The sequence below is a fragment of the Calidris pugnax genome, unplaced genomic scaffold (assembly GCF_001431845.1).
Source record: "Calidris pugnax isolate Ruff unplaced genomic scaffold, ASM143184v1 scaffold63, whole genome shotgun sequence".
Lineage (NCBI taxonomy): Eukaryota > Metazoa > Chordata > Aves > Charadriiformes > Scolopacidae > Calidris > Calidris pugnax.
In genome coordinates this window covers 4,053,580-4,071,173 of record NW_015090852.1, presented here as the reverse complement: position 1 = coordinate 4,071,173, position 17,594 = coordinate 4,053,580, and the positions used below count along the sequence as shown (strand labels likewise).

Sequence of the window (17,594 nt, the reverse complement as noted above, 5' to 3'; positions counted from 1 at the left end):
GTCTTTAACACTCTGGATTAGTTTAAACGATTGCCTACTTAGATTCTTCTTTGTGGTTACAGACATTGTATAGTACAGACCATTAGCTAAAACCTTCTGTTGAACCCACATACTGCTCCCCAGGTATTTACATAGCTTTGATGGTCCCAAACATTCAAAAACTGTGTTAGGCTCTCTCCCTGCCTTCTTCAATCAAGAAGCTGATTTGGAACTATGAGACAGAAAGGAATGATGTATTACCAGAATCCCAACAAATTTGGAGTTACTTTTATCTTATAGTTCTTAACAGGTTGACAACTATTCATGTCAAATCAATCCAATCTCCTTTTAAAGCAGGGATTCAGATATTATGGGTAAGGTATTAACATTAGATGCTACATATTTCAGACTTAAGTAAAGCTTTTTGACAGAATCTCAAGTGACATTTTCATCAATGGAAGTGTGCTCTCCCAGCAGTTACTGGTTAGATGCTCTTTTCCATAGAAAAGCTGTCAATGGCTCACTGTTAAACTGGAAAACTCTTACCAAGGGGACCTTCACATGGGCTATGTTTTTAATGTGCTTATTAATGCCTTAATGCTCAGGATGGTGGATTACAGCCTATGCTTATTACATTTACTGATGAGAATAAACTGGAAGAGGAAGTGAATACAGTAGATGATATGACCAGAGTTCACAATGATCTGGAGAACCATTTTAAAAATCTAGATGAAATTAATTATTAATAGAAAATATTTGACTTGGGCAGGAATAAATCAGTTATAAACATACAGCATGAGAACGGCCACTTAAGGTGCAGTTTAGAGGAAGAGAAAGTGTGTCTTCCTGTTATGAAATCAGTACAAGAATTGTACATCCAATTCTGGTTATCACACTACCAGAAATTTGTAGCACATTTTGAGAGTGTTCAGAGGAAGCCATTGAAGATGATGTTCAGGGCTCTGTAAAATATTATCTGTAAGGAAAAGCTAAGACCAAATAGGACTGTTGAGTTCAAATGAAACCACCTGTGGAAGGGGAGAGAGGAGCGTCTTTGCAGATAGAGAAATAGATCAAACAAATATTTGGAAAGTGTTATATGGTAAGAGGAGTGAAGCACAGAAATAGATTTGCAGAATCTCCTCCAAAGATCACACCAACATCCTCCAGAAATGGTACAGAGCTCCTGCCTTGAGGCAGGGGAAAGAACTAGACAACCTCTTGCAGCCCTTCCATCCAGTGGGTGATACTGGGTGCAAAGCAGCATGAAATTACAAGCTCACAACACTGCAACAAGAAAATGCATTTCTGAAAATGCAAAAAAAAATAATAATTACAATATCTTCTACCTTTCTTTTTGTTCTATGCAAAAGTCAAGTAAAAAATAAAACATTGTCGTGAATAGTCATCTCCCCTCAAAGAATCTGTACTCCAATTTCACCATTTGCTGCCATGTACATCTCTCACACAAAGGACTTTTACATAACCCTCCCTGCGCTGCAAGTTTTGATTCAGAGCCAACAGCTGCTTCATGCCTTTCAGAACAAACTGCTGGACAAGCAAAAGCAGAAAGAGGCTGGCACAAGGAAAACAGCACCTTTGTTTATAAAACAAATACTACTTTGGAATTTGCAAACTTTTTAGTCAAAGAATTTCCTTGTCATAACAACACATGAAGTGCCCCATATTTATAAGAGTGCATTAGGAAAAAAAACTAGGATGTGAGATAATATTGGCATGATATTTGCCTTTATTTCAATGTTGAAGGAAGTCAATGGATTTTGGGAAGTCTCAAATACTGGTAAGTTACCCTGGAATTCAAGTCATGATGATATTTAAGACTCAAAGTGTGATGATTAGCCCAGAAAATGTTCAGGCTGAAATTTATTTGTGCATTTTTTACCAAATGCATGAAACACATTCCCAGAGACAACAGCCTGGTCCAGCAGTGGACATTAATTGTGAAGGAAACAGGATCATTTGCTGTGAAAAGAGGTAATGAATGGGTGGAGGCATCAACCGGACATCTGAGGATTAAAAGATTAAAGCTACTGGCTGTGGTATGCAGTTCCCTTAAGAAGGAAAGTAAATAGAAGTCTTGGAGCTTCTACCAAAGACGGTGAAAATAGAAAGCAGGAGAATTAGTCATCTGTGATGCTGATCAGAGAAGTATTAAGAGTCATCACAAAGACTGAAATAACACCTTGCTTTTCATGTCTGTTATTTACCTTCTTACGAAAACCATTCTTAGAAGAAATGTTGGCAGAACTGATCTCTGTTGAGGACTTTTACTCAGCAGTAACCACCCAAGAGAGGGTCACTAACAAAATAGTTCTTATTCCAGCTGAAATGCACAAGACTCGGTTGAAGGATTCTTTAGGGACAAGGAATTGCCTTATTTTATGAGATTAAAATGTGGCAAATAAGTGCTTAGTGCATGGGCAGTGGCTTGGTGAAGGCAAATCTTGGAAAACGCACTGACCAAGTTTACATTTCAAAGCACATCTTATTATTTCATGAGTCTACATGAATAATATACAAGTGTTGCATGTTTTCCACAAAGTGTGATCATTTTAGAGGTAGGCACCCAGAATAAAGAATAGAAATCACAATTCTGTTTTTCCTCGATTCTGTACTGAACTCCCATTCCATGGTCTGCCTTCCTTTCTTCCAGCTGAGATGGTAACTTTTCAGTACTTACCAGCCTGTTTTAAGGAAATTTGAATACAGGAGGAAGAGGGCAGTTTGCATATCTGTGTATGTGCTGGGAAGGACGGACTTGAAGGAGGCCTTATAGTGGGGGAGCTCTGTACAGCGTCCAATGCAGAGGCTCTATAAATTACAGCCTTGTCTTTTATTTTCAGTTGATCTAATGCAATGTGTCACCTATAACTGCACTCTTTTCCATAATTAATGATGTCTAGGAAAATATTCTGAAATTCTCCTCTGATAAGCACCTAGACAAACTTGATGTTTCCTCTCTGAGACACAAAAGAGGACGTTAAACTGTTTTCACCCCCACATCCCTCGAGCCATGAGAAGTACCAGATCCGTCTCTGCTGGGCCAGACTAAGCCCTGGTTCACCACAAACTCAGTGCAGTGCCGACAAATGATCTCCATAGTAAATGATGCAAATAAGAAATGTCAGCATGTTCCAAAATTCCTCACTTAATCTTATTGCCAGTTGTATAGTCTGGATAATCAGTAAATAAATCCCTCTAACTTTGCTCAAATCCTTAGGGGCTGAATACACAGAGAACACTTTCTAATTCATTCTCATTAACCTTCCCAGCTCTAAACAAAGTAATTTCCTACTTTTCTTAGCGTCTGATTTTTCCACTGGCCTCTGCAACACCTGATTTAGCAGCAATGATTTCTCACTTGTGATTTCTGTTTCAAACTGGCATTGTTCTTTCTCCTCACACATATGCTTGCTGGAATAGCACGAATCAGCAAGATTTAAAACCTCCCATTCTCAAGTTTGAAGTCCCTAAAGGGAAATTGCAGTTATGATGCCAAGGAACACAGTCGTACGTTATTTGACTTTTCCTCAGCCAGGCTGACAGCAGAGGGGGAGAGAGGGAGGAAGGAAAGGGGAAGGGAGAGGAAGATGGCATTTTAATAGCACCCACACTGATTTCACACAGTTGGATCACTGTGCTCCGGAGCGGCACCATTTCCTTTCCCCTTTGCCTCACAGTCAATACTGCTAAACCAGGCTCTATGGGAAGGATTCTCAATCTTTTTCTCCCAGCATGGACCACATCTAAGTACAGAAATCTGTCTTGTGGCCACCTCCCCTTGCAGGCTAGCTGGCTAGCCCACCCTTTACCTCAATTTTTGACAGACCATTACCAGCTTAAGCCTTGCACAGACCACCCCACCCACATCCCAGATGTGACTAAATGGGCCAATGTTCCTGCCATGACAAGATGGATTATCCCATCTCTTGCCCCAGTTCTCATAGCCTTTGTAGTACCCACAGTAATTGTTTATCTGAAAAAAAATAATAGCAGGAATGTGTTTAATCTAATTTAGCAGAGAGACACACAAGAACCACCAGGATCTTCTATAGATAAATCTACCTTTCCCAGATGTTCGTCATATGCCAAACATACCTTGGCCTGAGTTCTCATCAAAACATTTAATTTGATAATTCAGGTACTAAGATTCAAAGCTCTCATACACGTTAATGGGTTTTCCATAAGCCCTCCATCAGGCAGAGTGACACTGGTCTACAAATTCTGGCAGGAATTCTTACCCCAGTAGAACGTCAATGACCACCACCATCCATACTCCCCATTTAAGAATTCCTTTAACTTTGCAAGTAAAGTTTGAGCTACAACATTCCTGTAGCAGAAAAACCTCAAAACAGATCAGAAGAGGAATTTGAAAACACTGAGAGCTTTACTGAAGTTACACAAATATTACTAAACAAAAGAAAATAATCCATTCAGGAGTATTTTGGATTCAGGCCACAAGAACAGAAATTGAAAATTATTGGGTAAAATTATTTTCAGGGGAAGAAATTAATTGTGAGCAACTATTGTGCACATAATCTTTGTTCAAATGAAATTAGATACTGTGGGTTAACAGGATGTTAGACAGATTGTGAAAAAGCAAAGACCAAGATTGTGAAAGAGCAGAGACAAGAACGAGGAACAAAAACGAGCAGAAATGCTAAGAAAAGACGGCACGTGGATAGCTCATGATAACTCTAGTGATTGGAGAAGAATCTGCCTGCCTGGCGGCTGAGTTTTACAAGAAGACGTTGATTGGGCACAATGTAAACGGTGATTGTCTTAGTGGAAAAGTACTGAGAGACTTGAGAAACTATAAGTCGGGTGTTGTTTGTAATAAACAATTCTGGTTGCACTCCTGACCTGAGTCCATCTCTTCATACGCTACCAATGGCACCCAACGTGGGGCACGAGTAAGGAGACTGAAGACATCTGCACCGGTAGTGTAGCCCGATCGAACTAAGGACTGACTCCATAGCACGCTCATCACCTTTCTTCTGGACAAAGGTGAGCGATCAGGAACCATGGGGAATTCTATGACTAAAGAACAGCAAATGAACCTTGATATTTTGCAGAGTATCTTAAAAATGCAAAATCGATCAGTATCTACCCTGTCTTTAGTAACTTTCTTAGACTGGGTCTGGAGAAACGTCCCCAATTTTCCACTGATGGGCACCTTTGACAAAGAAACATGGGACAAAATTGGCACAAAACTTTGGGATGCTGCTACAGGAACAGATAAGACTGCAGCTAAGCATTTGCCCGTTTGGCGGCAGATATCTGAAGCCCTAGTACAACTCCACAAAGGAACAAAAACAGACTCTGTGGAAAGCCCGATGCGTCCTTCTGCTCTGTTGCCACCGCCTCTGAATAATACCCGTATCACGGAAGAGGATCCCTCAGAAGAGGACCCCTTTGATCCTGGGCTGATTAACCCAGACAAAGAACCCAACCTATTTCCTCCCGATGATCATTTGAGAGGGGCAATGGGAAGTGAACCAATCCATCCGAGTGACTGCCGCGGTATGGGGGACCAATGTCGAAAAGAAGCCTTAGCTAGAGGTGGCACAGACATTTTACAAGCGTTCCCTGTGACCTATCAGGGAAATCAACCCAGAGCATGGGAAGCCTTGCATTATAATGCTGTTAAGGAACTGAGGAAATCAGTGAAGGATTATGGCTTACAGTCAGCATATACAATGAACTTATTAACAGCCCTTGGGGACCGTTATGTCATGACTCCCCATGACTGGAAAATGCTATTACGTCTGATCTTATCGGCCACGCAATATACTGTATTCATGACTGAGTACCATGATCTAGCGACTGCCAAGGCAATGGATAACTTAGGTGGCAATCTAAATCATATTGGTGTGAATGAACTCGTCGGTGAGGGGCCTCGAGCTACTCCTGACGTGCAAGCCCAAATGGACAGATGGTGTTTTGAGCAAGTAAAAGACGTTGTATTGCGCGCGTTAAGACGGGTACCTGATACAGCTGCTCCAGAAGCCTCCTTTTCTGCTATCACACAAGCACCTGGAGAACCCTATATAAAATTTCTTGATCAGCTCCAAAATGCAACAGAGAGACAAGTAGATAACCGAGCGGCTTGTGACATTCTGATGAAACAATTAGCATTAGAAAATGCTAATGCTGACTGTCGTAAAGTATTGCAGTCTATTAAAAATGCTAACCCCACCATCACTGATATGATAAAAGCATACCAAGATATCAGAACTGAAACTCATAAAATTAGTCTTTTAGCTGACGTGTTATTGACCCAACTCACAGTGGGGACAGTTCAAAAGGCAAATTGCTATAATTGCGGAAAGCCTGGGCACCTTAAAAAAGATTGTGAGACCATTAAGCATAGTGGTCGAGAAAATCGATCCGTACCAACCCGACCATGCCCTCGCTGTAGAAAAGGATTGCACTGGGCAAATGAATGCCGGTCCAAATTTCATGCCGATGGTCGACCCCTTGGTGGTTCAGCAAACAGGAAGAAGAGCGCAAAACCACGCAAGACAACAACAAATACGGCTCCGAGAAAACAGAACAACAGCGCTTAGCCAGCACACTCTGACCCACCACAGCTGGAAGTGCAGGAATGGACCTAGCCACCACCCAACCAGTAACTCTAGATACTACAACAGTTGTTCTCATCCCCACTGGGGTGATGGGACCCGTTTGGTCTATTTTCTTGGCTAGGAGGATTTGGCCCCTACATTAAAAGTATCACTGGTTTTGTTGTCATCGGCCTGGTAGCTCTGTTGATGATTATGTTACGTTTGCCATGTCTGTTTTCTTGTGTTCAGTGAATCATTGACAGAAGCATAAATCAAACCACGTATGCCCAAATGCACACTATGCTTGCCTTACAAAGCATGATGTCAGAAAAAGAAAAGGATAAAGAAACCTGCAGTAGTCAAAAATGCTTAGTGAAATAAATCTAATCACACTATATGAGAAAGCTGTAAAAGAATCAACGAGCTTTATGTTTGTGGTATGTGATCAATGTATTGTCAACATAATCAGCAGTTCATGAAAACAGCATAATCATTATTTTGTAAGTTAAATATAAAAGGGGCAGATGTGGGTTAACAGGATGTTAGACAGGTTGTGAAGAAGCAAAGACCAAGATTGTGAAAGAGCAGAGACAAGAACGAGGAACAAAAACGAGCAGAAATGCTAAGAAAAGACGGCACATGGATAGCTCATGATAACTCTAGTGATTGGAGAAGAATCTGCCTGCCTGGTGGCTGAGTTTTACAAGAAGACGTTGATTGGGCACAATGTAAACAGTGATTGTCTTAGTGGAAAAGTACTGAGAGACTTGAGAAACTATATAAGTCGGGTGTTGTTTGTAATAAACGATTCTGGTTGCACTCCTGACCTGAGTCCATCTTTTCATATGCTATAAGATACTGCTTTATGATATGGCTTCCATTTTGTATAAATATGCCAAAACCCTTCTAAGTATTCTACAAAACCAGGAGAAAAGGAAAGATTTTTTTTTTTCTCCCTAAAATAAATTGTATTTAAGAGACAGTGATATTCTGGTAATTTCATACACATGTATGCAAGCAACAAACATAAACACTTCATGTTATAGGACCCCATGATTGTTGGCACAAACCAAAATGAAACCATAAAGTTTAAACCTTAAGTCACTCTGACCTCCTCTTTGTGGGGATGTTAAAGGACATCAGTGATAAGCACTCTACCTCAAGGTCCAAGCAGACACAATATGGAGTTTACCTTTGCAGTTAAGATCACTTGGCTTTATCGTTGCCACAAACAACCCTAACCTCACACTTTAGTTGGATATTTTTTGCAAATTAACATTTTTAATGACTTATGGCCTTTTTAGTTCAAAAGATTGATTTATTTTTTTTCCCCTTCTGTCACCAGTCAGCAGCAAACAGTGAAGTCAACACTCATTCAACATCTCTGATTTTTCAACTTTTGCACAGCAACTTACAATCAGGGAACCCCATCCTTATGGCAACACTGTGAAAATGTAAACTTCTTTCAGACAGGGAACAGTAGCTCACCCACACTCCCAAGGACTAGAAGTGTTTTTTTCAAGAAGAGAAAAAACTGCCATAGCATTAGGGCTAGCCCCTCCCTTTTTAGAGGGTTTATGCCTGCTGAGCAAAGCTGGGTAATAAGAACAGTGGTTTAACGTATCGTCCCAATGACTGAATGTCTCACAGTGCAGTTACAGATATAAAAGTTTCACTCTTCTTCCCCCATGGTTCTATTTTAAAATGTTTTCTGTAATAAAATTACTGTGAGACAGCTAAATCCAAGGGCGGGCATGGAACTTGAACCCATGGCCTTACTGGCTGAGAGGTGAGACTATTCCTAACTGAGCCAAAGTGACACATACATAATATGCTTTCAAGGTTTTTAGGGAGCTCTGTCATGATTTAAAAACACTAAGTCTTTGTGGTACAAACCACAGCACAGGAAAGAATTGGGGCTCCCTTTTTACTGCTAATTTTAGCTGATGAATTGTTTATAATCTCCTGCAAAATACATAAAGCCTTATTCTGCCTTAAGCTAAGAGAGAACAGCCTTTCAAAACTGATTCTTAATTATAGTGTTCCCCTGCTAGATGGGATGGAGGCAGGTTCCAAAATTGTGTCAGAGTATATGAAGTGATAAAATGAGGATGGGTGAGCTATTTTTAAACACACTCAAAGACTTTGAGGTCAAAATCCCTGAATTTATAGCCTTATGGCCATATTAAGACTCATGGATTACATTAAGACCTGCACGGCGAGATTCAAATATCATTTCATTTGAGACACCCTCTGGGTTCAGAGCATGTGTTCCTTACCAGTCTGCCTGCCAAACTGGGGCCCCCCAGGGAGCCACCTTTAAGCACAGATTATATCCCCACTGTAGATAGGCATCTGGGAGACAAAGGAGATGAGATGCTTCCACTGAAGTGTACTCCCTCCTTCTCTCTTTTCCAAAGATGTTTTGCAAGTGAGGGGCTTTCTTTTCCAGATGGATGGGGAGCGAGCGGGTTAGAGGGAGAATTTGAGGATTCTTAGGCAAAAGCACATAATTGCTCCTTACTCTACCTAAGAGCGCAGCATTTCCTAAGGAAAGCTAATACAACCTCAGGCTCTTATGATATTTCCTCGCCGCAGTTGTGTTTGCCATTTGAAGAGGGCAGCTGGGCATCTGCTGCTGGGATGGGATGGAGAGCTGCTGCCCAGTAACCTTCAGCCTGGTTTAAACAGAAGTGATCTTGCCCTCTCCTACACCGTTTCTTTCCCACCACAGGGAGAGAGGCTTTACAACAACTCCTGAAACGCATCTTATACTTTTTAGAGAATCCAGATTTGTAACAACATCATTTGTCTGCTCATGCAAATAAACCACATACAGGCATCACCTGGAAAGGAACTAGCACCACCTTTGCCCCCACAAGCTTCCCAGCACTGCTGAGTAACACACCTGATCTTAGTTTTGATCCAAGGCAGCCTTTGGCAATGTAAAAGCTGTCACCATTTATACACACACTGGCTTCTTTTCAGTAACAATCAACATACACCATATTTTTGAAAAAGGAAGAAAGCTACCAAGTGAGGAGAAACAAACTGGACAGACTTTCCCTGCCTTACAAGTTGAAATGGAAATGGCTCAGACCCTTTTCCCTATTGTTCTTGACAGTCTACCAAAGCTTTAGGTGTATTTACCTCTAGAGGCCAAATCAGTGGTAGCAAAGGGTTTAGGGCCCTGAGGACACTGCAACACGATTTGCACCATTTCCATTGTTCTTTTTGTAACTGAGATAAGGTTTTATGGGAAGCCATGGCACAGAGATGAGCAAGACAGCTATTATTTTGGAAAAGATCAGACAATGGTTAGAAACATCAGAGAAAGACAAAAGGCTCTAAAGCCATTTTCAGGTGATTGGATTTATATATCCAATTTCTGCAATTGCATTTATCTAAGCATCACCTAAATTTGTCATTTTTATTTGGATTTCCATGCAGTGGCCTGTAACATTAAATACTAATGAATTGCAGATAGCCAAAGTAAAAACATTAGTCAAAACAAAACTCAAACCTTTTCTTGATTGCTTATGGATTTATAAAGCAATAAAACCATGTAATACGCACAAAACAAAAGCCCTGTAAAAAAAGGTTGAGTTAAAAAAAATGCTTAGTGAGCAGTTAAAAAAAATAAACCAGTGTTTTGGTTCTGCTAGTAATTAACTTACACTCATGCTTTGATCAAAAGGAGTTACTGGAGTGGGTTCTGTATTATACCTTTCAGAAGACGACCATGCACTTATTAGCATTAGAGGGCCTCCCACTTGGAGCAATGCTGAATGGATCCATGTTCCTTACTTGGGCATTTTGCAAGTATTTTATATTTTTTACAAATCCATGGCATTAGACCATCCTATAAGCATTAAAGTCTCATTCTTTCAGAACTTCCCTGTCTCAGTCTGAAAATCTTTACCATTATAATTGCCATGTGGTGAGTTCAGAGACACTATCTCTCCTTGTGGTCAAGAGATGTCATTCCTATATGGCTACAGACACCCGTTACTTGAGAATTATTCCTTTCAGTAGTTAGGCTGTATCCATCTCCAACTGCAGTCACCAGGAACCTTCCTCCCAATATCCACCAGGATTTACTCAGACTACAATGACTGCTTCCTTACATTTCAGGAGTGGCAAAACCAGTTTTAAAGCTTTTCCTACAGGTGCCCTTCACGAGCGATTTTTCAGGCACACAGAATTCCTGAATCCTGCTCTACACCACAAATCATCCTTCAGCTACATCCTGTACTCCTGCACCTCACTCTACTCCCAGCAAAGCCCCTGGCAAAATTCCCACTGAGTTTAATAGTTCTGTTCTATTCTCCCCAGTCCCTAACCAAGGTTAATTTTTCTTCTCCAAGTATAAACAGAAATCAGCAGGTAAAAAAGTTTTGTCTAATGTGGCACTAAAGCTGTGGAATTTACTCCCATATGAGAATGGCACAATAAAGTCATTTGTTTAAAAGTAAATTGAAAACATTCCAGTCCTCTCAGGCTTACAACTATTAGCTTTAGTTTCTGCACAGCACTGTAGAATGTCTGGCATCAAAGGCACTTTGTACATTGCACTGAACTTGTATTGGACAGTGTTAGTGGACTATTAATCACAGTGAACAAAGATCCCATGCAAACACAAAAAAGGACTGATTTTTCAGATGTTCAGCATGGACTAGAAAAGGTTAACACCACAGTTTTCTGGATACTACACATTTTGAGACATGAAGTGTTGACAAGGCCTCTGAGAGGGTGCAGATTTTTCAATTGATAATTATATATTTGACATTAAACAATTCTTATTTGTGCCTAATACTCTCTAGATTTAGACAGAAACATACCTCAGCGTAAACTAGCACAATTTCAATTCAGATGCCTGCAGATGCATGTACTTCTTTACACCTCCACGAGCATGTGCAGGGGCAATGGTTATTGGCAAGAAAATCTACAGTGATGTGAACCATCGTTCACACGAACCATGAATGACCACGGCTGGAGAAAGTGAAGGCCTATGCAAAACACGCACCGACAGATCAACTAGCCTGAGGGAACACAACTGATGTTGGGAAGTGTTGGAAGAGGAGCGGGAAGTGAACCAGTATAAAATGAAAAGCCCTGAACAGTGGCCAGACATGCAGTGAAGGAGGCAGGAGGAAAGATCGTGGTCTGGAATCACAGGCTGTATTTCTGGGTGCAATTTACTGATAACATCAAAGGAGAAAATGCTGTGTCGCAGAAGTGTGAATTACTGCTTTCAGCTCCTCGTCGGCAGTTTCTTGTCATCCAGACCAGAGCAGGGGAAAACTTGAGTCATCAGCCCTGGAGCTTGCCATTTGACAAGATGATTTCCATTGGGTTTCTCAGAGCAAAGTATTTTGGCTACCAAGGTTTCACAGACAAAATTTCTTGCACAAACTGTCTTGGGTGAAACAAAACTTACTTTTCTAACTAGGACAGGAGATGTGAAGGGAAGCAGTGAGGGAATAAATTGCTACTCTCTAAAGAGAAAGACACATTATGCAGAACGTCCTACAAGTATCACTGACAGACACCCATATCCAGGCAGCAGCTCCCAGTAGAGTTAACACACCAGCTTCTGCTACTGCCCAGGGAGTGGGTGCAGAATCACATTATGAAGGTATCAGCATGGTACTTGGGTCTACAGAACAGCAAGTGCGGCAGCCACACTCAACAAAATGGGAATAAAACCAGTCCTAGGAAGTACAGGTTTGTTGGTCGAACCATGACTATTTGCAAGGCTTTTGAACATGTTTTTAAAGAAAGACTTTAAAAAACAAACAAAAACTGAAAAACAAGACAAACAAAAAACCACCCAAAAACCCCCAAAACAAAACCCCTACCAACAATAACAACAACCACCCAACAAAAACAGGCAAAAAAGCAAGATGGCAGAGCATGCCAGACTCAGTAAATTAACTGATTTTCTGGCTAAGGGAACCTTGACACATCTTTGGTTCAACAAAGTGATACCCTTAGGAGACTGGCAATTCAGTTCATAAAGATGGGTATTAATGAAAGAATGGTACAGTAAGAAACTAAAAGATAATAAATAGGAAAAAGAATGAGCAGCCTTGAAGGATTTCAAAGTTTTCAATGGATCTGTCTTACTGAAACAAAACAGCATGAATTTGCTAGTTAAATTTTTTCCTGCCCATAACACAAAAATGTGAGGTACTATCAATACAGCTGGGGGACTGAACAGTGTCCTGGAATAATGGGTAACTTCAAGGATTGAAAAAACTGAAACAGAATAAAATAATAGTTATATGCTGACAGACTAATGACAGCTGTTGCACTGGACTGGGAGCTCATCAGCTAGCAATAACTAAGGAAAAGAAAGCCCAAACACCTCTAACTGAGCATCAGGTAGTTCTGAGATACTGGTATAATGAGGTCATGAAAAGACCAAATGCCTCAGTAGGCTCTGTTAAGTGCAATGCAGGGCCAACAGAGGGAACACCGTTTTGTACGGTAGTGGTGCAATCTTGTCTGGATCACTGACGGAGGCAGCTATGTGCCTTCTGGTGAAAGATAACGTTTGACATTTCCCTTGTTTCCAGGGTTGCTGCGCTATTTCCTTAATGGTTGAATGAAACTTCATGGCCAGACCAAGAGGATTTTAGCACGATTGCATTGAAATTGCTTTTCAGCCTCCACAGGCTAAAGCACTGCAGTCTTTGGGAGCCCTAGACAGTTAAATTGAAATAGTTCTGCATCTTATATGAACTATATGGCTGTTTTCCTTCCTCCCCCACAAGGTCCTTGTCCATGTTCCAAAGCATACTCCCCTGCCTCAGAGCTGGAAAGGGCTCTGCATCAGCTCTCCCATTAAGCTGGGAAGAATATTTGGGAGGAAAAAGTGAAGATATTTGCTTAGTGGTCTCCAAAAACTCACATACACACACTGATTGACCCAAAGCTGCTCCTGCTGCTTACTAGGCCTGGGAAAAGAGGAATGTGGCCTTTGGAAAAGACTTTTCCTAAGAAGCCACTGGGCATGGAGACTGTTGTTTGACCACTTTCTTCAGTGGGGGCTCGAGAAGCACTGCATGTTCCACAGGTCCGTGCAGAGTGATTTTGGGAGTCTGGTGAGACTAGAGCAGAGAAGCGGTGTAAAGAAACAACTCCTGCCCCTTCTGAGCATGATTTTCCCGTTCCTGTCTCTGAACTGAAGGATCAGTCCTCTGAATCTTCACCTTCTATGGGCTTGTATGTATGGAGGAGAGGGAACTGGCAATAAAGAGTGAGTGAACTGAATGGCAGGAGGAGCAAACGGTAAGTGTCACTGTCAGCACAGCGAGCTGGTCCCACAGGATGACTTGTCACTTTCTGTCATCCTTCCAAAAGGCTTTATCCAACTTGGTAAGAGCCCGTGAAAAGAGTGAAAAGAAGGCTTTATCCAACTTGGTAAGAGCCCGTGACCCTTGTGTGAAAAGAGCAGGCTGCTGAAAAGGCAGGTAAACAGCTGACTAAAGATCTTGATGCTCCCGGTATCACGTGGGCTGCTGGTTACAGCTTCCTTGTAATGGAGAAGGGGAGGAAAAACTGTATCTGAGACCCTAAAATTAATATTTAAATTGATAAAAGCAAGTTGGACTGGATCCTCAGAACTAAGTATCACACCTGAGACAATCACCAGGTCAGTGACTTGTCTCATCTAACAGAATGTTGCTTTAGAAATACTGGAGGATCAAATGACACATTTGAGGATCTGCTACTCCAGCTAAATCTTCATATCTGTCCTGTGAAAACTTTTGGGGTATTTATCAGAAGGGCAATGGTAGAAGGGGGTGAGAGGGAGGTGAAGTCTTTAAAACATAATTTATTTTCTGGCTACCTTCCTTTCATAAGAAAAAAAAAAAAAAAGAAAAGAAAAAGAGTTCAGCTTAAATTACAGGCATGCAGACAAGCTCTCTCAGGCCCAGAAATTCATCCTACATGTTGATTAATAGTCAAACTATTAGAGCTTTAGCATGAAAAATGGGCTAGGCTTCAACTGAAGATTGCCTGTAGCTAACGATGCAGTGGAATGAACATTTTCATTCCAGCTAAACCATTCCTGTTCCTGTAAAAATAAAGAAATCCAATCTTGGTTTATGAAAAAGACTCAAAGAACTGAGCATACTTACTGGCTTAAAATAATGCCATGCATTTTAACAAATCTGTATATACAGGATATGTTACCTGTGAAGTCAAACATACATAGAATTGCATACATGTACACACAGAGTATAAATATCTGAAGTGAGGTCAGGGAGCGGAAGAGAAGTTGGTGACCATAACCTAGAATTTCACATGTACAAGCACATTACAGAGTTACTAGACTTTAACATAGCTCCTGTCTCAGGCTAAAAAAAATTAAAATGTAATAACAAAATCACCACAAGGAAGTGCAGTGGGCTGTAGAGCATCTGCCTGGCAAGGCAGCTTAACATAGGCAGGACTTGCCTGGAGATCTCCCTGTGGTTCAGCCCCTGGCGCCATCAGTTGGGCTTGAAATCAAAAGCAGTGGAAGGAGGTAATTAAAAGTGACTCTGCACCACTCCACTGGCAAAAGACGACTCCACTGCAGCCACTGAAAGAGGGTGGGAAGGGATTCAGAGGTATGTAAGGGAAGGCATGTGTCTCTCCAACTTTAGTCATTTCCATTATGGAAACACAGCACTTTACAGCTTTTAACCTTTATGCCACTGAAGTCAAATATAAATTTTTTGTTTTAATTTCAGCACATAAAATGCAAACCCCAGTTTGGCTAATGTCAACAGCACATTCTGCCCAAGCCACAAGTAGGTGCAGAGTTGAAAAAGCACCACAAGGCAGAAAGCTGAAAAGTGGAATTACACACAAATAGTGATTGCCACCAGCATGTCTGTTGGCTGGACCAGCAATTTTCAAGACTATGGAACTCGGAGAGGGTGCGGGGGAAGGCCATGAGGTTCAAACCATCCTGTTGGCTGCAGGAACAAGCATTAAAAGAAATTAAGAGCAAAGTCAGACCCCAGAAGGAGCAGAAGACACCGTGTTCCAACTCTAACCAGCTGAAGGAAAGTTTATATAAAAACAATCACTTGGTTAGTGACTCATAAGGAAAGAATCCCTAAGCTTTCTTCAGGGAAACCCCAGTAAATAACATGTCTAAAAACACATGAAGATGGTGTTTGTTCCGTTACGATACTCGGTCCACATGATAAAACCTCTGGCAGCAGAACAACCTCCTGAGCACAGTTCTATTTGGGAAACCCAAAAACCAGTAAGAACTGCCGTGGCTCCTTACAAAGTCTGCCTCGCGTTCTAGCTCCTGTATGACATGTCTAATGCAAACTGGGAAGAAATGTGAAAAGAATGCATTTTGTTACAGCATTGGAGAGTGCTTCTCTGTTGACTACATGCAGTCGTACTCTCAAGATATATAAATGCCTGGATTTCAATACATTCTGCATCTTTTATAACTAAATGTTATGGATTCAAATATCCTGCTGTACTACGCCCAAAGAAACCGAATGAAAAGCTCGCTGCATGCACAGCCTCTCTGGAATATGTTATCAGACACACAGCAGGCTGTGCAAGAAATAGTACTCAATCCAAAGAAGGGACGGATTTAACTTACAATGTATAACTTCTCTGGCTATGAGGGGTTTTTTTTCTCTAATTTTCTTTCTTTTTCTTTTTTTTTTTTTTTTCTTTTTTTAATTAGCACAACATTTTGGAAGCATGTTGTGTGTTTTTAAGCATATGTTCCAGCAAAGAGATTTTAAACTCAGTAAAGTAAGTTCATAAAAATAAGAGTGATTACAGTGGTTTCCAAACAAATTACCAGATCTGAACACCGTGACGCCTGAACTTGGACTGACTAAAAAACTCTACTGTTGGAGATTCCAGGTAGGAATATTAACAAAAGCATTCTGTGTCAAGCAGAACTTACATTCTGTAGCAAAGCCGCTTAGTTTTTGCAGATGTCAAGGAGAACAGAGTGGAAACTTGGTAGCAACGTCTTAGTAATTTTACCTCACTCTCTAATGAGTTTTTAGTTTCTTAAGTGTGAATGTGGACATTTTAATTTGCACTGGAAACCTCTCCTGCCCAAAGTTATTACTTTTCATACCAAACATAACGTGTTTTAGTTTATGCTGCTCCTCATATTTTCAACTGCTGTAGATCCATAGCAGACTGCAGAAATTTTCCAGGGTATAGCCAGAAACTTGTCAAGAAAAAAACTGAAGGTTGGAAGCATTGAAGAGTCATTCCCAAGGGACTGTGGAGTTACCATAGTAAAGCAGTGTTTTTAGCAAAATGCTCAGCAACAAAAGAGGTAGCATCACTGATATTTGAACTGTAATTTTCCATTGTCAGTTGGGAATTGAATTTGGAAGGAACAGGGTATTTGGGACAATCTTTCAGGTACTTGTGACTATCTGTAAACTCTGGTAGATGGTTTAATGCTCTTCTATACATGATGAAATGTATTTTATAAAAAGCTATGAAAGAGCGCCCTAAAGGCCATCAATACTGAAGAAGCAAGAGCTTTGCACAGAAAAAAATGCAGCTGCAAGGAGGATAGAAGCAACTGCTTTAAAACAAGAGCATCTTTTAGGTCAAGTTAATCATCCCAACATCCAAAATGGAAGATTAAACTAGAAAGAGCACAGGCAGAAACGACTGCTTGAAAACCCAGAAATGCACATAAGAGGAACAGGTCACACTGAGAAGTGACGCGTCCTTTTATCTTTCATTGAATTTCCTGAGCCTTACCAGGGAGAAGAGGTGTGCTTAAGTACTTTGTTGTAAATTTCAGTTCCCTTGCTTTACTGTCATGTTGCCCATAGACAATTACCTAAGAGCCTGGCACTCAGGACAGTTGAGCTTCTGCTTCCAAGGACCCACTGTCTATGAAGGGAGAGTGAAGTAGTCTACAGTGAAGAGATACAGATTTGGAAGGAATAATCATTCTACACATAGATCCCTAGAAATATATGTAATTCCCCAGTGGGATCCCATCAGAAAAGATCT

General features: G+C 40.9%; 2 protein-coding genes across 9 annotated transcripts in view; one reads left to right on the top strand and one right to left on the bottom strand.

Moving 5' to 3' along the window:
• The window catches only part of DNM3 (dynamin 3), a 183,380-nt gene that overhangs the window by 29,523 nt on the left and 136,263 nt on the right, over window positions 1-17,594 (bottom strand). The gene's annotated exons all lie outside the window — the stretch shown is intronic.
• On the top strand, window positions 4,945-7,381 carry LOC106888922 (endogenous retrovirus group K member 8 Gag polyprotein-like). The gene is made up of 2 exons (XM_014943477.1): window positions 4,945-5,007; window positions 5,122-7,381. Exon 2 carries the CDS (start codon window positions 5,169-5,171, stop codon window positions 6,567-6,569), a length of 1,401 nt encoding a protein of 466 aa, XP_014798963.1. The 5' UTR covers window positions 4,945-5,007; window positions 5,122-5,168; the 3' UTR covers window positions 6,570-7,381.